Source organism: Marmota flaviventris, chromosome 8 (genome assembly GCF_047511675.1).
Source record: "Marmota flaviventris isolate mMarFla1 chromosome 8, mMarFla1.hap1, whole genome shotgun sequence".
Classification (NCBI taxonomy): Eukaryota; Metazoa; Chordata; class Mammalia; order Rodentia; family Sciuridae; genus Marmota; species Marmota flaviventris.
The window spans coordinates 30,127,472-30,150,190 of NC_092505.1; the positions used below are offsets into that span (position 1 = coordinate 30,127,472).

The 22,719-nt window shown below is 37.0% G+C and overlaps 1 protein-coding gene across 4 annotated transcripts in view; it reads right to left on the minus strand.

The window, feature by feature from the left end:
- Nucleotides 1-21,731, minus strand: part of Robo1 (roundabout guidance receptor 1) — a 408,161-nt gene extending 386,430 nt beyond the window's left edge. For all 4 annotated transcript variants that reach the window (XM_071615134.1, XM_071615132.1, XM_071615133.1 and 1 more), the window contains exon 1: nucleotides 21,655-21,731. In XM_071615134.1, the coding sequence (XP_071471235.1) occupies nucleotides 21,655-21,709 (55 nt within the window). In that variant the 5' untranslated portion in view covers nucleotides 21,710-21,731. The remainder of the gene's footprint in view (nucleotides 1-21,654) is intronic.
- Between the last annotated feature and the right edge of the window lie 988 nt (nucleotides 21,732-22,719).

The window sequence follows — 22,719 nt, forward strand, 5'->3', positions numbered from 1 at the left end:
GTCACCCTCTTTTCCTGACTATTCTACCTCATGTTGACCCTTCTCCCCTTTAGTACCATATTACCCTACCTCCTATTTGACGACTTTTACAGAGTATCATCCTCATGCAAGAATATTTGACTAGTTCACACTGGTAAATTTAGTCTGTAGGAAATAATTTTACTGATATATTAATTAAACCCACTTTTACACTGAATAAAATTCAATGTAGGATTATGTTGAACTGAGCTATCAAGGCAGACCTAGAGAACATGCAACTTTTGAGTTTCCTTCCTCATAAATTATATCAAGACAGACTGACTAGTTATTTGTTATATAAGCATATATAAAAGCTTTTAGCAAGAACAGAGGAAAAATATACATGTTATATACATATAATTATACATATGTGTTTACATGCATATGATATATATATATATATATATATATATATATATATATATATATATATATATTGATCTACTAGATTGACTCCATTGAGGGTATTTTAATATAGATATAAGGCAATTCTGATTTTTGTCTCTTAGGAAGATTGGCAATGCTTATTATATACACTTTAGACTATCAGAACTGGTGGGGTTCTTTTGGGATCTAATGATACCAGCCAAGGAGGTAAACATTCAACAATGCCTATTATGACAAAGAATTACCGGTCCAAAACATTTGAAATGCCAAGCTTGACAAACCCTAACAATAGGTTTTCCCTTTTCCTCACTCCAAATCTTCTAAAAGAAGACGGGATAGCTGTTCCACATTTCTGTTTTGTGTGTGGGTAGGGGATAATTTTAAATCAATCCCTCAACATCACTGTGAAATAAATCTTTTTTCAAAACAGTATTATTGTTTCTCTGATCACTAGTATATAAGTTACTTTAGACACAAGGGGGAAAATAGCTTTTTTGCTATTGTTTAAATAATTTGAGTTTGCCCTAGTACAATGGTGCCCTAGTATAATCTATTAAACCTTCAATAAGTGCCCTAGTACAATCTATTAACCTTCAATAAGTGAATAAATCAATCTCATGGCAATGATTCACTATTTTATGCTTTGCTTTGGCCATGTCATTGAATGTTTGCTCCATAATAAGCTGAGATGTGAAATGCTGTGTCGGGTTCTAGATAGATTTTATTCTGCAAGTATTTGAAGTCTGGCGAAGCAAGAAAACAAACATAACATACGACACAATATGGTTGATACAGCCTCACAGTAAAGGCAGGCACAGAACACTACGGGAGCACATAGAAAGTCACTCAGACTTGAAGAACTGGGAACTGGGCAGAGGATATGAGAGTTGAATGTTCCCTGGAGATGATGCCTAACCGTCCTGACATGTGGAGGGGTAGGAGGAAGAAACACATTTTTGAAAGATGAGACTTGAGAAGGTGCAGAGTGCGAGTGGTTTAGCATTGCTGGGGTAAGAGGGTGACTCCTCTGGGGAATTCAGTGGGTAACACATTAAGGCCCAAAACACAAACATGAATGAATTTCTATCTCAGTATGTGTTGGACCAGATTTCTTTGTTTCTTTCCCAGTCTGAGATTCCACCAGCCTTTAATTTTATTCCAGATAATGTTACATAGTGATTACTCAGTAAATATTTGTAGAATTTAATCGTAACTGGAACCTACTCTCTATCCCTTGTTTTTTTTTTTTTTCTAAATCAATAATACATTATCAAAATGGCAATATACTTATCAAAGGGTAAACTTGTTCAGAATTAAAGTGAATGCCCCTAAAACAAACTCAGAGATGACCATTTCCTTTAATTTTCTCTTCTTTAATAATACGCACTTCTAATCTTAATTACAGGCTCACATTTTTGTCAGCAAAACAGAAATCATAATCACAATAATGAAAGCAAGACACAAAGAACTTGCTTCATTTTAGGTCTCGCACTCTCTCTTCCTTTACTGTCAAGCTTCTCATTAAGGAAACTTACCAGGTGCACTCAGGTTTCTCCCAAGACTGTGTCTCTAAATTAGATTATTCTCTTAAAATCCAGATGCAATTTTTTAGCATTTCAGGCACCGCAGATTAAGTCTTTTTTTTTTTTTTTTTTTTTATTGTTGGTTGTTCAAAACATTACATAGTTCTTGATATATCATCTTTCACACTTTTCTTCAAGTGGGTTATGAACTCCCATTTTTAGCCCATATACAGATTGCAGAATCACATCAATTACACATCCATTGATTTACTTATTGCCATACTAGTGTCTGTTGTATTCTGCTACATTTCCTATCCTCTACTATCCCCCCTCCCCTCCCCTCCCCACCCCTCTTCTCTCTCTACCCCCTCTACTGACCTTCATTTCTCCCCCTTGTAATATTTTTCCCTCTCCCCTCATTTCCTCTTGTATGTTCTTTTGTATAACCCTGAGGGTCTCCTTCCATTTCCATGCAATTTCCTTTTTCTCTCCCTTTCCCTCCCACCTCTCATCTCTGTTTAATGTTAATCTTCTTCTCATGCTCTTCGTCCCTACTCTGTTCTTAGTTACTCTCCTTATATCAAAGAAGACATTTGGCATTTGTTTTTTAAGGATTGGCTAGCTTCACTTAGCATAATCTGCTCTAGTGCCATCCATTTCCCTGCAAATTCTATGATTTTGTCATTTTTTAATGCAGAGTAATACTCCATTGTGTATAAATGCCACATTTTTTTAATCCATTCGTCTATTGAAGGGCATCTGGGTTGGTTCCACAGTCTTGCTATTGTGAATTGAGCTGCTATGAACATCGATGTAGCAGTGTCCCTGTAGCATGCTCTTTTTAGGTCTTTAGGGAATAGACCAAGAAGGGGAATAGCTGGGTCAAATGGTGGCTCCATTCCCAGCTTTCCAAGAAATCTCCATACTGCTTTCCAAATTGGCTGCACCAACTTGCAGTCCCACCAGCAATGTACAAGTGTACCCTTTTCCCCACATCCTCGCCAGCACTTGTTGTTGTTTGACTTCCTAATGGCTGCCAATCTTACTGGAGTGAGATGGTATCTTAGGGTGGTTTTGATTTGCATTTCTCTGACTGCTAGAGATGGTGAGCATAGAACACTTAGAAGATAGAACATCAGACAATCCAGATTAAGTCTTATAAAATGCTCAGGGGACAATCCACTAGTATCCAAGATAATCCACTGGTATCAAAGTCAGCCTTCCAAGCTAAGGTCAGAAGTGCGTCTCACATATATATCATGGCCCTCTTCTTGTTCTTGTTGCCCATGCTTGTCATCTGAGTCACCTGAAATCCCTTCCTCTTACATATGTTCCAGCTGTTCTATCTATTTGTTCTAACATCCCAATCACTTGTCCTTTGTCTTTGCCTCAGTCTGCTTACCATCTCTCCCCTTTATTATTTTAATAGCCTAATCCATCTCCCATGCTACTGGTTCAGAGATCCTTCCATCCCACTCACATAAGCACTTTCTTCACTACTTCAAACCATTTAATGGCTTTCCTTTGCCACATGGTGAAATTCAATCTATTTAACATGGTATAAAGAAACCTTCCTCTTCTGACCACAGGTCTGATGGCAAACATTTCCACAGGCACCTGATCTGTAAATTCAGTTGTCTCCTCAGTATCAGCAGAACTTTAATCCCAGGACTCCCATGGTTACTAAACTCTACAGATGCTCATGTCCTTTATATAAAAAGGCATCGTATTTGCACTTAACCCACATACATCCTCTCATATATTTTAAATTGTGTTTCAGATTATTTATAATACCAAATACAATAGAAATTGTTGTTACCACTCTATTGTTTAGGGAATAATGACCAGGAAAAATAAGTCTGCATGTTTGGTACGAATGTAATTTTTTTTCTCAGTGTTTTAATCCATGGTTGGTTGAATTCATACATGTGAAAACCATTGAAGTAAAAGGCTAACTGTAATTCCAAATTATTTCTGATTTTCTCAGCGTGCAACACAATTTCTTTTCTCTTTGCCAATACCTAGTGTTGTTTCTGACCAGTCTATTTAAACAAACAGGTAGAAGAAAAAGGATACTATTCAATATTTAGTTTGTCTTTAAATTCTCCCTTTGCCTAGTAGGAAGTTCATTTTCCCTTCTTGCACATTTATTACCTTGTGTTCATTTGCAACATATTCTAATTATTCATGTCTTCCTCAATTATCAGACAATGCAATCTTGCATGTAATGACCATAACTAAATTTGTCTCTGTATCACCAATGCCTAGAAATCTCTAACGTATGCCAAATATCCAACAAAAGTTATTTTTGAAGAGCAAATGTTGTAAAGATTTTTTAAAAAACTGCACTGTATCTTTTATGCCCATCTATTTAAGAGGAAATTTCAGTAAGATATCAGTAAATTTTTAAAACGTATCTTAAAAATAACTTGAGACTCTTGAAATGTCTAAATGTTTCTCTACCATCTCAAGTACAGAGCTTATCACGGTAGATTCCAGAACAAAAACAATTAAACATTTAAATATGTCTCCTTAGTGATATTCAAGGCAAACTCAAACTCTGTGCTCTCTTTCCAATTACACTTACAGAAAAAATAGTTAACATGAAGAATACTTAAAACATCAGATAACAGAGCCTTAAATATCTTTGGCTGGGGAGGGAAAGGGCTATTTTTTTCACTAGATACACAATATTATTTTAGAATGCTAAAATGGTCAATGTAGATTTAGTGAACACCATCCTGTCATGGCAGTTATTGGGGATGCTTAGTTCTGGAAGACAGACATGAGTCCTCCTGACAGAGATGTGGGATGCCTGGTATCAGTAGGAGGGTCTACAGGTAAGGCAGGCAAAGAAGGCTTCCCTGAGAAGTGACCACGAGCAAACAGTGAATGAGCAGCAGGGGCTACTGAGAATATGGCCTGGGATGAATCACTGAGAACAATACAGATGTGGAGGTGCCACACTCCAAGGAGTAGCAATAGCTCAGGACACTTGGCTGCCCCTTTGTTCATAGAACCTAAAGTCTACAACTCTCCTTACCCTCTTCAGATTTCTTCCCAGTAGTAGTATGACCAATTAGTACCTAATTAGCATTAAGCATCACTACTCCAACATAATGCTCTTTTCCTGGAAAAAAAAATCATATGAAGGAATACAATGAAGTAATATCTATAATACAGGTATTAACGTTCTTAGGCAAAATTTCTATATGTCGTGTGCACTACTGCGAGACTGAAATAATGTCTTTCTTGACTGAATAATCTAAAAAGTACTTAAATTTACAACCTTTCCCGCCAATATGTACATAATTTCATTACATCTTACTAAAACACAGCAACAGGGACTGAGGCTATAGCTCAGTGGCAGAATACTTGCTCAGCATGTGTGAGGCCCTGAGTTTGATGCCCAGAACAACCAAAAAAAAAAAAAAATTTTTTTTGATTAGATAATTAAACAACCACTAAATCCCACTATATTAGTTCTCTGTAACTTAACATCAGTTTGGACTCATGGAATTATTTCTACATCTTCTTTTGACTGCTACCGTGTGTGTATTGAAAATTTTTATAGAGAACATAGTTTATGTGTCTTTTTCTACTTAATCTATCCCTGATGCAGAGGTAAGAGAATCCAAGATTTAGAAAAGTAGCACGTTCAAGTTCACACAGTTTGTTAATGACAGTGCCAATATTAGGGCACAGCCAGCCAAACCAGCAATAGGTGATAGTTATTTATGAAAAAAAAAAAAAATTACTCTAGAGGTCATGCTGTTAATCACTTTATTATTCTATAAATGATACTGATTTTCCCACACTAGCTCAATGGCTCACTCAAACATAATTTTCTTGAACTATGGTATTAATATTTCTAATCTGATCTTTGGATTCTGGAAGGAAGTAGTGAGCAAGGGAGTTGGATAGAGTGCTTCTGGATTCAGAGAACATCTGTAGCACATGAAATGCAGAACTAGTATTTCTGACTCCCTCTGAAATTTCTGTGTCCCAATGTGGCCTACTAAATTATTTCAGAATCCAAAAGGGTCCCCCCTTTTTCTCCAAGCCCCATATTTCCCAGTGCCTATCCTAGTCTTGCACCCCAAAGGGAAATCTCCATTCCCCAGTCTGAAAGAGTTGGGCTCCAAGTAAAAGAGAATCTATAATCTGATTAAAATAATTCACAGTAAATTGCAAATCTCTTAATCCTCTTAGAGGCATTAACATTTTTTTAAAATTGGGGGGTGGGGTGGGGAGGTAACCTGATACAGCCTTTAATTGTTGGCATTTTGGTACAGCATAAACAATATTATATTTTCCTTTATTCAAATAGAAATGGCTATCACACTGGCATGGCAGTCTGCCCAGAAATCTGTCTCCAACCTGTCTAATTAACCCTGATTTTTTTTCTTAAGGATGCTCATACTCCTGCTTTGTTTCAGTTTTTTTTTTTTTTTTAAATCTCTGATAAAAATGTCATAAAGTGTAAATTTTAGGTAGTAAATTAGGGTCCACTATGGATTACTATCATAAACCAGTTTCTTTTAAAAAAAAACAAACAAAAACTTCATATAAACTATCAGTTAGCAAACTAACAATAAAAACAATGCAGCAATTCACTTAAGTAGAAGTTAAAACATGCCAAAGACTATTTCAAGCAATTGATGTGTTAATTTAATTTTCACCACAATCTCATCAAGTAGATACCCTTATTGTTTCCATTTCACTGACAAGGAAATAGAAACGTGACAAAATCTACTCAAAGTGACATGGTTGGTTAGTGGGAAGCTAAATGTTTAATTCGAAAGGCCATTCCTTTAGAATCACTGTGCTGCACCAAGAAACACACTTAAAAAAAAAAAAAAAAAAAGCTCAGTGAAAAATAATTTACTTCATTGTATTGAATTCTGGTTAAAAACTATAAAACTTCAAGAAACCAAAATATCAACTAGTTCAATTTCCGCATTTGACAAATGAAGAAGCTAACTCACCCGTGGAATGGAGATAAAAGGTATGTAATGGCAAGTTTATTAGGCCAAACAGGAATTGGGATAGAAAAGAACAGGAAGAAAAAAGTCCGATCAGCATTCCCAGATGGAGCAGCATTTAGAAGAGCTGGAGAGGGCGAAGCTTATTCACACCTGGCCAAAGCTGGTCCCTAATTAGGCAGGTGTGCAATATGAGCAAATCAATAATATCAATAAAACCATACATGGGGTACTCTCATCAGAAGACAAATCAAATATAGCATTTCTATGGTTCACAAAGAATGAAGGGTCCTTTGTATGTAAGAAAATAGAAGAAATGGACATATGGTCCCAGAGATGATAAAGATCAGGAAGACTTGGGTCAATGGACTATAGAAATAATTTCCAAAGAAATGTGGAAATTGCAGCCATCCCTTCAAGTGATGAAAAATCAGTTATTATTGGTAAGCTATTTTGTCAAAGTATCAGATACTGCTCATCTTTAAACATGCCTCCTGTGGACAATGAAATGCTGGTGACGGTTTCCAGCTTCAAATGAATCAGCTCTTCTTGCTCAGGGCACATTACTGCCTCTGACCTCTTCCCTGCCCGTGCCTTGACCTCCTCCCACTCAGACGTTATTCCCTGCCTCAAGCCTGTGAGCATCTCATATTATTCGAGAGCTGCAGCTCTAGAATTTAGCATGAGGAGGGCTGCCCCTGATAGATGTCTTACATGAGTAATGCTCCTAATGATCCCCAATGGGACTCTGCCATATTATTCCAGCAAAATGAGTCATAGAGACACACAAAAAAAATATTCTATGCATTTTGCAGTGAAACATAGTGAATAAAAATATCTTCATGTAGAAATATTTTACTTAGATCTAGCAAGAAGTGACCAAGGGTTTGTGTGTGTGTGTGTGTGTGTGTGTGTTTTCAGGGAGGAGGGGAAGTGGGGGGATAGTTAACAAAAGTTTCTTCATATATAGCTTTGTGGTATATCTTAATCACCTAAGCAAATAATACCATTTCTATGTGTTACGTAAAGAAATCCTCCAAATGTAATTTTATAAATACTTATGAATCATGTACAACATTCCGCTCAGAAATACTAGATAAGCTTTTAAAAGCTGTGCATAAATCAACATTTCGTAAATTAAATATCATTTTTCACTTTTATTTATTTATTTATTATTTATTTTATTTCATTTTTATTTCTGCTTAATAGTCTATTGGAAATTATTGCTGACCTGTTAGATTAAGCTTCTCTCCTGATAATATTTCTGTCAAATAATTAATGATCTATAAACAAATAAAATAAATATGAGACCCTAGATTTTAGGAAGAATCCTGTAATAAATTCTTGCAGAAGATCGTTTCTTTGCTATTCAGTCACAGTCTCAATTCCCTTTAATTTCTTCAGATTTCTTTAATGCAATTTTCTAAACCTGTAATTCATATTTAACAGTTGTGTATCTCTTATTAGCAATCAGGAAAACTTTAGACTGTGTTGCTCACGTCTTCTTATTCAAGAATATATTTACTTAGCTCAATAGGGACTCTAAGTCCACCAAAGAGCTTGTGGTTTTGTTTTGTTTTGTTTGTTTGTTTGCTTTAGGACAAAAGAATAAACACAAACAGTAAAACTGATCACTCTGCCTAGCTCAACAAATACAACTAGTAAACTGTAAATAGTTCCCCATAAAGACAGAAGCATTTGGTTAAATAAATAAGCCATTATGTAACCATTCAACTAGTACCAATACTATAAGGAAAGCAAAGACCAGAAACTATTAAAAAAAAAGTATAACTAAATAGCAGAAAGATCAGTAGAGTAGAGGGAAAGAAACAGGGAGGAAGAAAGAAGGGAAAGGAGATGTACCAACTGAATTAGAAGAACTAATATTCCATGCTTTTATAATTATGTCAAAATGAATCCTAATGTTATGTATAAAAAAGTGAAAAGATTTCTAAAATATTAATGTAACGAACAGTTGAAGGGACAGTGATGGATTCGGAGCAGGAATAAATGGCAACAGATAGATCAGATCCACAGGGATGGATGATACAATTCTGCAGCCACAAAAAGTTACCTGTGTCCTATATTTGATGTAAAGATTTATTATTACTGTTATTAATAATTAGACTCAATTACCAATTACTTACTTTAAAATATGGGCTTATGCTTTTTCTTGAAAACAATCTAAATGTCCAACTGAAAGTTTATGGAACCATATTTCCCCATGGCCTGATCCAGCCAACCACCCCATGAACCTCAGACAGGCCCTTCCCTCCCTATACAAGCCCTGGTAGGCATTTCAGCCATTAGTCATTATACACTATTATCAAGAAAAGCAAGAAAAAGAAGAAAAAAAAAAACACTCAGAATCTCACAAATTCTGTTTTATCTTCTCCAAGAATCATGACTTCAGACCAGAGAGGAGAGTTTTAAGATGGTTCAGTGGGAAATAAATGTGAGAAGATAAGTATGTAGCTCCTTAATACATCTTAAACCTCTTAATCCAGGAAAGCATTACATCCCAGATACTGAGAGAACTTTTAGATAAAATGAAAAATTTATGAGAAGACTGAGATAAAGTTAAAAGTTATCAATATTTTTTAAACAAACTATGGAGGCAGATTCTTCCAACTTGATGTTATACTTTAGAAAGAAACTTAACAAAACAGATATTCAAGATGATAAAAGCAAAAACTGCTTAACAAAGAAAAATATTTATCAAAAGAAGAAAACTGGAAGAAAATGGGAAACTTGTACCTAGAGAAGAGCTGGTCTAAAATGAACATTAGAATGAACACAATAATTGTCTTGAATATGGAAATGGTTCCCTATAGAAAGTAGATTAGGTTTAACTTGGGTAGATATGGGGATGTGCAACCAAGGCCAGTATATCCAAAGCTGAAATCAGGTTTAAGCTGAACATGAGGAAAACCTTTATAACTATTATACACGGACCTATTTGTGCTAGATGATTCTTGACAGAGAAAGTAACAGGGACAAAGACCATGTGTTCAGTGTGCTGCAGAGAAGGCAGAAGTACAGAGAAAAGGTCAATGATCTAAGATACCATCCAAATGATGCTCTGATAAGTACAGAACAATAATACACAGTATCATGTCCGATTCCATTTACCTGTCCACTGCTAACCATACTCCTAGAGGGAAGGCCAAAAAACCCTGTTCTTTATCTCTTAAGAATCAGATCACCAAATTTATATTTATTTTATATTGCCTCTTCTACATTTGGTGGAAGGTTTTGCAAACATTTTTTTTAAAAATCTTTTTTTTTTTAAATTTTGTAGTTGTAGATGGATAGAATTCCTTTATTTTGTTGATTTTGATGTGGTGCTGAGGATTGAACCCAGTGCCTCACACATACTAGGCAAGTGCTCTGCCACTAAATTACAGCCCCAGTCCCAAAAGATCTTATTTTAAGTAGACTTAAAATTGCACATATTGATGGAATAAACATGATGTTTTGAAACTTAAATACACTGTGGCTTGGCTAAATTGAGCCAATTAATGATAGATACATACATACATGTGTACACACAAACAGTTACACATATACTACATTTTTATGATATAAACACAGGCTCACAGAGTGGTGGTCATGCACAGCTATATAAAATCACCAATATAGCAATCAGTAATTTATTATCAACACAAGGAATGAGTTCGGGTTTTTTTTTGGGGGGGGGGGGCGGGGGGGGGTCTTACTTTGTTGCCTGTGAAGTGAATGAAAGAGTAAATGAGATGATTAAATAATATCCTGTAATGCATTCTGCTGTCATACATAGCAAATTAGAATACAAAAATAATGTCCTGTAAAATATAACAACATCATAAATAAAATTCATATAGTCAATTTTTACAAAGTCTACCTTTTCTAGGACGTTATGTCAGCTTCTCAGGTCACCACTCTTGGATGCCCCTCTTAATACTCCCCTTAGCCCAACACATTATCTATCCCCATTACTTCTCCTAGTCTCTCCACACTCCTTGGGAATCTGCTTATTCCAGGAAGATTTTCCTGACTCAGTAAGTCCCCCTGACCTATCAGTTCCTCCAATGCCTTTTCTCCCTTTTTTCATTCTATTAAAAACATCTTTTACTACTATAGTGCCAACAATCCACCATGTAATTAAATATTTTGCTGTTTACAGACACAAACTGGGTCTCTTATTAAAAGCATTTACGCTTTATCAGGTATATTTGAAACATTCTTTTAAGTATCTAATAGCAACAAAAGTTGGCACCTGCATAATGGTGATAGTTTATTATAATGACTGATATTAAATAGCTTATTGAGGAATAAAATAATGTTATTCAGCTCCATTGATAGTCACCAAGTAGCATTAAATGAATGAATTCATTGAAATAAATAAATTATTGTGGAGTATATTTTTAAGACACTGAGTAAAAAAACCTTGAGGATAAGAAACCAGTTCTCATATAAGGGAGGTTTTCAGGTGTGATACTGTTTTGACTAGTGATCTAGAGTAAAACATTGAGAACAGACTTAATCTTCATGTAGCCTCTGTCAAGTCACAAACTTTTGGAAATAGAGAAGAGAATATAAATATACAATCACAGCCACACATTTGGAAAGCACTTTGGAAGACAATTAACTTCAGCTGAGAAAACCATACCTAAGAAATTATATGACAGTCATAGTCAGAAATGTATATTTAGAAGAGAAAGAAAAGCAAAATAATACCCTTTGTAAAGCCAGTTACATTACTTCAGAAAGAATATCGATTACAGTTCTGTTTTTGATAGCTATTATAAACTTATTCAGGTTTCATTGGCAGGTATCATATTAGTCAAGTTACATTCTTTCTTTGTTTTCTATAAAATCTGTCATTGGAGAAGAATATACCTTTAAAGGAACAGTTATCATAGATTCTAACCAAGCTTCTGCTTAATAGGTTTTTATTACCAATAATATCTTATCATTCACTTCTCGAAATAAAAAAAAATACAAATATCCAACATATATACGGAAAAATGTCCAATGTTGTTAGCAATTAGGAAAATGAAAAACTACACTGAGATTTCACCTCTCTCCAGTCAGACTGGCAGCCATTAAGAATATGAACAATAATAAATATTGGAAGGGATGTAGAGCAAAGGAACAAACATTAATATACTGTTGGTGGAATCGTACACTAGTACAACCACTTATGGAGGTTCCTCAAAGATTAGGTAGGAAAAAACTACCATACGACCCAGGTATTTATCCTAAAGAATTAAAGTAATTATACTATAGTGATATATGCATAGCCATGTTTATAGCAGCACAATTCACAATAGCCAAATAATGGAACCAGTCTAGGTGTCCATCGATGGATGAATGGATAAAGAAAATATGGTATCTATACACAGTGAAATTTTATTCAGTCACAAGGAAAAATAAAATTATGTCATTTGCAGGAAAATGAATAGAACTAGAAACCTTTATGTTAAGACCATTATGTCAAGCAAAATAAGCCAAACATATATTTTCTCTCATATGTGGAAGCTAGAGAGGAAGAAAAAAAAGAGAGGGTTGGGGGGATCTCATGAAAATCTAAGAGAAATCAGTAGGGCTGGGGAAACAGACTAGGGGAGGAAGAAGAGGGAAAGGGAAATACTGGGGAATGATATTGGCCAAATTACACTGTTACATTTGTGTACATGTACCTATATATAACAACAAATCCCACCATTATGTACAACTATAATGCACTAATAAAAACATGGAAATAATATCTTGTCAGTAAGTAACCCATTTATTCTCAACTTCAAATCACAATTCAACCATCAGTTCCTTAGGGAAGATAGATGCCAGTCATGCTACTTTCTACATAAGGAAATTTCTGTTCCCTTACACACTAGGGCTATCATAAAATTTATTACTTACCAGATCAATGTTTTTTTCTACCAGTTGAATAGCACTGAATTCTACTAAACCATGTTTTGGGGCTGTACTTTTTTTTTTCTGTGTTCTATGGGTGTGTAATACCAGGGTACACTCTTTTTTTCTACGAATTTTCATATGGCAAACAGAAGAGAAGAATAGACAATAAGATAGAATATAAAAATCTAACATCTACAAAGAACTACCACAGACCCACAACACAATCTAGTTTCCTTCACAAAGCAAGCATCTTGACCTGCTATATACATAATTTCCAGGTTCATATCCATTCACTCTCACTGAAGCGAGAATAGTGTGTCTACATAATTGTGAAGAACAAGAATTCTCGGATCAGGCAGGCCAGTTTCAATGCCTGACTCCACTTCACTAAATGACCAGTGACAGTCAAGGAGCTTCACTTTCATAAGCCTCATTTTCCATACTGATAAACAGGGATAGCATGGATAAAGCATGGTTGTTTTAAGTATTAAATGAGATAAGGCATGTGAGCACTTTGCCAGGCACATAATAACACTATAAATTTTAGACTATCAATATCACTATTCTTAGTCATATTATTAGCAATATTATTATTGATTCCTATATTCCTTCAGATTTATTGTATACAAGTAGGCCTATACAGTGTCCACTCATCATTTAATTAATCACTTGTGTTTCCATAATGTTTTCATCATTATGGAAAAAAAAATATATATATATACACACTCCCAGAAAGTGATGAGTTCCTAGAAGTAAAGTTCAAGTAACACAATGCATTTTTTTTCTTTTCTTGCCATACTGACTCTAAATAAAAGCTTTACTCATTATGCTTCTATTCCATCTGAACTCATGGAGATTAATAGCAAAATCCATGCCAATGAATGCCTCTTCTATTTGCACAGATACCCAAATGAAGGCTTTGCCTGTTTCCTATTTTCTACAGCTGAAGACAATGGGTTCACATCTTGGTGGGTGCAAAGCCAAAAAAAGCACAACTAGGAGATGAAAGAGTGAAGAAAGATGTATTACCTACAGCAGGTAGGGATAGCACTGGGATTATTTCCAAAGTAATCCCCTTTCAGAGGAATGGAAGCATGGAGAATTTTATTTAGGAAGCTTACACATAAGCATGTAGGAAAGCACTCGATGGGTAGACACATTCCTAAGCTGCTCAGTTTAAGATACACATTTCTTAGCCTGCTCAGTTTAAGGTCACAGTTCAAGAAGGAAAGATGGCACAGGTATTTCTGGGTACACTCAGCTCATAGAGCACACATTCACAAAGGTTAGGATGGTAGACATAAATGCTTCTGGACATGCTCTTATGAGTCAAATTTACTCTAGGTCACTTAAAAGAATGAGTCAGAGTAGCTGGTGACCTTGATGAGTTGTCTACAAGCTCTTCCAAAGAGTCTTTGCTCAAACAACAACAACACGCTGAAAGTGTGTTAATGCAAGAAATTTATCCCTGAAGTTACTTGCCTTATTTAGCAGCTAGCTCTTTTACCTGTAGAGGTTTTAGCAATATATTACTGAACAAGTTCATTAGCTTAAGGAAGGTATAGTTTCAGGGTTGGGTTTTTTTTTTTTTTTTTTTTTTTTTTTTTTTTTTTTTAGTTATAGATGGACACAATATCTTCATTTTACTTATTTATTTTTATGTGATGCTGAGGATCAAACCCAATGCCTCATACATGTGATGCAAGCACTCTACCACCAAGCTACAACCCCAGCCCCCGAGTTCAATATCAGATAGCTAGGAAACTTTTCCTCCTCTTCAGATTTGAGGAGAATTACAGATGAGTTTTCTCTTCTACCACCAGTACAAGGCAGTTTACTTGATAAGGACAACTTGCTAACTGAATGGTGTAGAAACACTGAAATTACTTCCCAAACCAAACAACTGAAGTAGTTGAAAGCTACCCAGAGGTGTGCAGTTTACACTTACAAATGTGCTTTAACTCACTTTATTTTATGAGCAAGCACCATTTTAGTGACATTTTAGCCTGTCTTTTACATCAAGTCTGAGCAAACAAAACTAAGTTTACATCCAGGAAACTAAAAAGCCCCTTTTTTATTTTATAAGAAAAGAATTGCAGATAGACAGATTTTTTTTTTTTAGCCAAATTAAAAATAAGCCTATTGTTACTGAAAAAAGGAAAACCAAATTTTCAACTAGAAAATATAAGAGCCTATCTCAGTGACATCACATGATGCCAAATGATCTTTAAAAAGACAGTTATGGTCTGATTCGGTCATTCTTTGGCCCCATTTCCTTTTCATGCCCCGGAATCTCTAATGATATAAAAGAGCCTCAATCACTTTTGTGGAGGAAAGCTCAACTCTGGCCTCCTGTTTCCTCTTCTACTAAAATCCAGGAATACAACATACCAAGTTTTTTTCCCCCGATAATGGCACATAAATTGTGGCCATATATAGTATGTTACAAAGAACCTCATGGGCATATGAACATTGTCCCTTGCTATCCTTATTGAAATTTTAAGTTAAATCAAGAGATAACATATAACTGAAATGATTTTTCATTATTGTTCAAATTCTACGTCTCACATTCAAAGGAGTCTGTGGAGAGAGAGTGATAAAATCGGGTCTTTAGTATTCTCAGAGCTCCTGGCAAATAATTGTGGGGGCAAATCCTGAGGACTCTGTCTTCTATGGCTGACTGTAGACAAGTTGTCCTTGACTCTTAGGTCCCATACAGATGAGTTGAAGATAGACATACTTTGAGCTGGAAACTTTTTGAAATCCAATCATGAGCAACTCAGAAAAAAGTAACCATGAGTTACTATTGCCTAAAGTGCTTTAAAATATGTTTTCCAGTAAACCTTCTTCCACTTTACTATATGGCTAACACAATAAAAAATATATATACAGCCTCAAAATACAATGTATTACTAGGAACCAAATCCAGTCAGCTAGTTCCTATATGATGCATACAAATCAATCACTTGACACAAAAAGATTATATTCCCACTTAACACAGAATCACACTGCTCTGTTGACATTTGCTTGTATCCATTGATGGTGCTTTTAACGCTTCATTTAAGTGTCAAACTAGGTGACAGGCATTAAGCCTGGAGACTATTTAGCATAGGGCTCAAGATCCAAGAACATTTTCTACAATTGTTTACCTTCTATACACTCACCCTTAGAAAATAAAATGAATTAATTAAATAAAATAAATAGATATTCTTTCCCAGCTCTAAGCCATGCACAGCTGTGAGCACCACAGAGGTACTTGAATGAAGTCAGAAAGATATGCACAGTCATGCTGTTCAAAATATTATTTTACGTGTGGAACAACACTGTCATAAGATGTTTGGAAGCCAAGTAAAATCACAGAGGTACAGGATTTGTAGCAGCCTGTTTTGGCTGAAGGGAAATGAGACTGAGTTCTCCCATGAAGCCAGCAACAGGAAACCTCCCAATGTTAGAAAGAGCCTTTTGGATGGAGGGATAAAGACAGAGAAGAAAAGGCAAAGAAGTGGAGATCAAAGCTATCTCCCTGTACACTGTAATCTTTTTTTTTTTTCTTCCTCTTCAACAGCAAGATTGAAGGAAAGGGCTAAAAAGTGGAGGGAGCAGGAAAAAGGAAACCATGCTAATCCAGAATTGTAAAGAAGGGAGGTGGTCTTTTGATCTCCACAGGATGGCAACTTTATTGGCTATGCATAAGCAGTTTCCAACCAGCTGATCAACCAGGTATTAATGCTCAACCCTTCCATGATCAGTAACCATGAAGTGAGTCATCTGTGAACAGCAATCAAGCAGAAGGCTCATCTAAGACTAAATGACCACCAGCTCATACCTAACCCAGAGGGTAAGAGCAACCACAGGGGAAATGATTGTCTCTCTACAGGCTCTTCTCTGACAAGCACCAATTATTTGCCTTGGGACTTAGAGTGAAATCTTCCCTCAAGTGTGTATGAATGAGAATGGCATCCATTTTCCAAACACAACCTGGGATCTATGAACCTGCATCAGACAGTGTAGTAACAAGTAGTCTGTCTCCTCTTTGCAACAGGCCAGAAAAATGCAGACAGGACCAAAGCTAAATGTGAAATGGTTAGATTTAAAGAACTGACTTTCTTGCCTGATAGCATACAAGTTTAAAGACCATTTTCTTAACGACAGGAAAACAATGGCTCCCTTCCAAACTTTTAACTGTTAGACCCATAGTCTTGTTTAGGCAGATTTTTTGGACATATTTTAATATAAAAAGTGATTGAACCATAATCTTTTTCTAAATTTTTTATATCCCTTTTTCAAACTAGGAAAGGACAGGTGGTTACGAGATTTGGAGTCAGCCTGTTTCAAATCCCTGTTCATTCACATCTCCTAATTTCTTTATAATGTTTGCATAACCATAAAATAAGAATAATATCCTACTACTAATAGCACCTATGTCATAGGCTTCTCCCATGAGTGACAGTCATAGCTTCATGGCCTTAGTAGGGGACATCCCAAAGTTCCTTTTTTGTACACAAAGTTTGAACTAGATCTCAGTTTTGAATTATTTCTGTCTTTCATGTTATTTGTCTCCTCCAAGCAAATGTTACAACACAGAACTACTTGGTTTTTCAGTCCTCTGTCTATAGAGACAAGTCAATATTCTAAAATCTTATTAAATATAGCTTTAAATTTTTTTCTACACTACATTAGAAATTTAAACATGTTTCAAATTGGTTTTTGTTTTATAAAATGCAAAATGTTTAGTTCTTTATAGGGTTGAAATATAGAGTACATACACTGATATCATATTTTCAGAAATCCACATTTCCAATTTGCTTCTTTTGCTGTGTATGGTCAGAGGGTACACTTAGATGACATAGATCAGGCTGAAACTTTCATGGAATTGAACTCAGGGCCTGGCACATGGAAGGCAATCATTCTACCACTGACTTATATTCTAACATCCCCTGCCTACAAATATTTTAAAGTTAGCTTAACTGTGGATCTGTTTCTCTTATACTTCTCTTATGCTCTTCTCTTCCATTTGCCTTTCTTGTTCCCAAATTTCTTTTTTTTTTATTTTATTTTTTATTTTTTTGAGAGAGAGCGAGAGAGTTTTTTTAGTATTTATTTTTTAGTTTTCGGTGGACACAACATCTTTTTGTATGTGGTGCTGAGGATCGAACCCAGGCCTCACGCATCCCAGGCAAGCCCCCCCAAATTTCTTATTTGCTCTATAGATTACCTTAGTCCTGATTTTAATTAAATGTCAACTTAAATCTATTATATTTTCCCATTAAAAAAATCAAGTTTGGAAGGCAGTTTATGCTTTTTATGTTAAGAATTAAACATTTTAAAAGGGTCAGAAGTTAACATAAGTATTACCTTATTAGCACATGAAGACTCAACCACTTATGATCTTCAGTAAAAGCTCTTATCCTAAATTTTCTTCCAATCTTATTTCTGTTGTACAGTTATTTTAATTATATACATATAATCTAGTAAGTGTAAAACTGAATGATAATAAGCAAACAACTGACATTGTTAGTTTGAAATTCAGTATTTTGTACCACTTTAACTCACAAGGGTTGTCATAGAAAAAAATCAAGAAAAAACTTCAGGTAAATTTCTGTTTTAAGACATTTTAACTATGCATATATCATGCATTAGAGGGCCTATTAACAGGAAATAGATATTTTTAAAAACATCACAGCATTCAGGTATGTGTATTTAAAAGCCAATAAGTTTATAAAGAAACTAAAGAGCACTTGTTGGAATTACCCAAGAATTATGCCAGAAACAGAAAAAGGGGAAGTAGGGTAGGGGATGGGGTGGAGAAACAGAATGAGAGAGAAAAACCTGAGTCCTAGAAAGTGCCAGGAATAGTAAAACTTACTCTAAAAAAAGTCCCTCATCTTAATAAGAAAAACCAGTCCCCCAAAACAAAAAACAAAGACCATTAGAGAACTGTCACTTTATTTCAAATTCAGATCTCATCCTAAATTTGACCTGAAATTCAATCACTTTTTCACTTAAAAGCAGGTTTTAACAAATGGATTTGACAAGAGGAAGTCTATGCAGGAAGAATGTGGAGAATCAGTTACAGACAGAACATAGAATTTTTTCAGGGCTACTCCCTCTGCTCCCCATCCCTACCCCTCACCAAAAGTCTAGCTATACAAAGAGAAGAACAGAGATATACAAACTAATTGGATAGACTCATCTTTAAAAATGAATTTCAAAAGAAATTCCCACCTTTCTCAAATTTTATTTCACAGAATTAAAAAGCTTTATATTATAGCATTAAGTTAAAAAATAAAGGGCCACAAAATGCAAACACTCTCAAACTTAACACTGAATGTTAAGTATGCCATCAACACACCAAAATGGAGATTATAATTTGTTTGAAGAAAACTACAGGACTTTTAAAAATTGGCAGCCAGTTAAAAAGAAAGAAAGAAAAAGAACTGACAACCAATAGATGCTTTTACAGGTTAAATCTTGTTGAAGGTGCCTTAGCCCCTCAGTACACTTTGATTTATTTAAGCTCACCACATTTCTCTTAAATACACTCCATTAACAAGAGATAGACTGTGATCTTAGGCTTGAGGCAAGACATGAAACACAATCTTTCAAGAACTTCATTCATTCTCTGACCAGGTGTCTTGAGCACACCCAAGTTACCAGTTACTTATCTGAGTTCTGTGAAGTTTTATTCAAATCAATAGCATTGCTCTACAATAGCAGGCTGTCACTGAATCACCCTAGCAGCCCAATGATTTGACTGACCCTTCCAAGTTCAGATATACAACAGGAGTGAAAGTTATCAGAGAAATGATAAAAAACCTTCAGGTTAAGTATGAGGAAGCAACTCAAAGATACCTCTTGCCTGGAACCTGGCAAACAAAGTAGACAAAAACAAAGTAGGTTTAAAAGATCACCAATGGCTAAAATGGGAAATAAGAGAAAAATGAATCAAGATATCAATTTAAGATTCTAAATATGTCATGCATCTATTCAAATAATAATCCTCAGATATTATATACTAACAAATTATTAAATCTGATAGGACAGTCCATCCCCCATATATTTCTTCAGTAAAGACAGAATCTGCACATTGACATGACGAGCTTTCCATATCCTGTTGGTGAGACCCTATCTTTAATCTACAGCCATGATAAAATGTCCCAACATATACAAACTGAGCTCAAACGGTGACTAATGACCATTAATCCCCCTATCTTCAGTAATCTGCCCCTCCAGTCATTTATCACTCTGACACTTCACTTTACACACGTGAATAAACTTTAACTGAGAAGGTGAATCAACAAAAATCTCAAAGGTATCTGAAGCTGTAAATTAAACTAGGGGGAGACAGCGCAAAGAGAGACAAATAGAGAGATCAGATCTTAATGTTTTTGATTTGCATCCATGACTGGGGGTAGGGGGGAAGAAGCTATTCAATCACTCAGTTATGCAAACCAAGGGAAAAGCTGCCTAACAGAAAGGAGAAGCTGAGGTGGGGAGAGGTGGCCCCAAAGAGTTAGTTTAATCTACTGATCCATCCACTGTGACTGACATATATGAGATATGAGACTGACCCTTCAGTTTCTGTTTTCTTTAAAGGAATAATAATTAATGAATTTCTTATTTACTTCAAATGTTCCTAGTAACTTTCAGCCAGGAAGTACATCCAATGGATTTCAATTATTTTAGCAGTTTATCTGCCATAGGTTAGCTGATGTTGTTTTTTTTCTTTTCATATTCCATTAATTATTTGGCGTCAGTAAAATCCTTGCTCAAAACATAATGGATCACCATAAACCAAAAAGGTTCAAATTAACATTCAAAACGATTTCATAATTATGCAAATTGAGTGACTCTAACCTATAGGCCCTGATGCAACTTGAAGCTCAGCATGGACTATAAAAATTCCCTGAGGTACAGTGTGTGTGTGTGTGTGTGTGTGTGTGTGTGTGTGTGTTAAGGCCTGAAATTGGATCCATGATTGAAACCAGAATCTACCTAAAGGAAAGAAACAAAAGTTGAGTCGTGGCTCGGTTCACCCATAATAAAAAAGTTTCTTAGGAACTACAAGAAAACTATTTCCAAGTGTACTCTTGCCAGAAGGTTCCCGTAGCAGCATCTTTCCAAAACTTCATATGGAGTTTCAGTACGATTTAATTAATCCTAAAAATCCCAATTCTGTTTTCCCTCGCCAAAGAGAATTCCCAGGCAACTAACAGTTCCCTTTCAGATATGTGCAATCGCCTGTTTTTATAAACTCAGTCAGGCAGTGGCTGGTTTATATCCTATCATAAGAAGGAGTTATTTCCTGAAGTTTCTTCAGAATCGAATTTAATTACAGACTTTGGTTACATAAAACAACTACTAATAACCCCTTGTGCTCTGAAGAGGAGGGGCGGATTGGAGGACCAGGTTCTGGAATCCTGGCGAGTCTGTGGGTCACAAATCCCAGCCCATCTACCTCTCATCCGCCGCTCCGCTCCGGGAACCAGCCGGTGGATGATACTCATTTGCATTGGTCCTGGGGGCCCAAGCTCACCGCCAACCGCTGCCTCCTCCCACCCTAGTGCTGAGACCTAGCTTTTGCCCAGAGTAGGGCGTGCCCTGAACTTGGTGAAAGGCCGAGGTCTGCGAGGAGGTTTGGGGGGAGTTTGGGGGATGGGGGGAAAGAGACAAACCTCAAACCCTAACTAGGAGCCTTTTCGCCTAAAAGTTGTGCAGTGATCCAGCCCCATCCGACCTTAGAAGGGAGAGGTAACCAAAATGCTGTTCGCGGTTTGATTCTGAAAAGTGGAGAGGGGTCGAGCAAGGGAGATCAAGGGTGAAGAAAAGACGCGGATTACCTGAACAGAGACATATTAATCCAAAGAGGTAAAAGTGAGCAGGCTCCGCGATCATTGTCCTCGGGTGGATCCTGCATACAATCTCATGCCAAGAGAATGGAGTAGAAATGGGGTTCCCAAATTTATGAAGCCACACAACCACACAAACCTACACAAAGGCTTAATATAAGCAACGTGGGTCAATCCGCCAGGAGTTTTCAGGGCAATTACTTGTCGACCCTTCCAGACGATTGTCAATATCTCAAGAGCCCTCTGCAAAGGAAGAATTCCTAGGCTTGTCTTCTCCGGCCCCCGGGTTTCCGAAGAGGCTCAGCCACTTCCAAGGACCATCCAAACCGAACAACAAAGAGCCGAAGCAGAGGATCAGTTGTGCCGTTTCCTGCCTCCACGGTCTTACTGAGCCTCCCTGCGTGCGCCCCCACAACGTGTGCCCGAGCGCCGCTGAGAGGGCAGGCGCGGGGCGGCAAAGTTGGGGTGTGAGACCGGATTAAGGAGAGCCAAAAAGTGTTTCTCCGTGTACAGGCGAGCCAAGCCAGCAGCTGGCCACCCGCGCAGGCGGCGATGGCAGTCAAGATAGCGGCTGCAGCTCCGGAGCACCGGCTCGGGGTGCCGGGGGTGTGCCTGGGTGACTCCGCGCGCAGGAGGCGAGCGAGGGGGCGGTACGGCGACAGCGACTGCCTGGGCGGGCCCTTGTTCCCATCACTTGGGGGATGAGGAGGGCACTGGGGACAGCAACAGGACCACGGACACACGCACGCCTTCCGGGCGTCCCCAGCTCCGTGCAGCGCCCAACATCGCCCCTGGTCCTTCTTTTGGGGTGCGCGCTCACGGCACCCCAAACTCTGCTGGAGCCCAAACTTCCTGGGGGTGGCTACTCACACCCCTGGCTCTTGGAAGCTGCAGATAGGCAGCTCTTGGACCCCCCCAGGGGTGGTAGAGAGGGGCCAGGAGGATGCTGCTGCGGGTGGAAGCGACTGCCGCCGAGGCTCGCCCGATCTCTGCCGAGATCAGCAGCGTCTGAAGTTTCTGCTCTCACGCAGCCTCCTCTCAGGCTCAAGGCTTGTG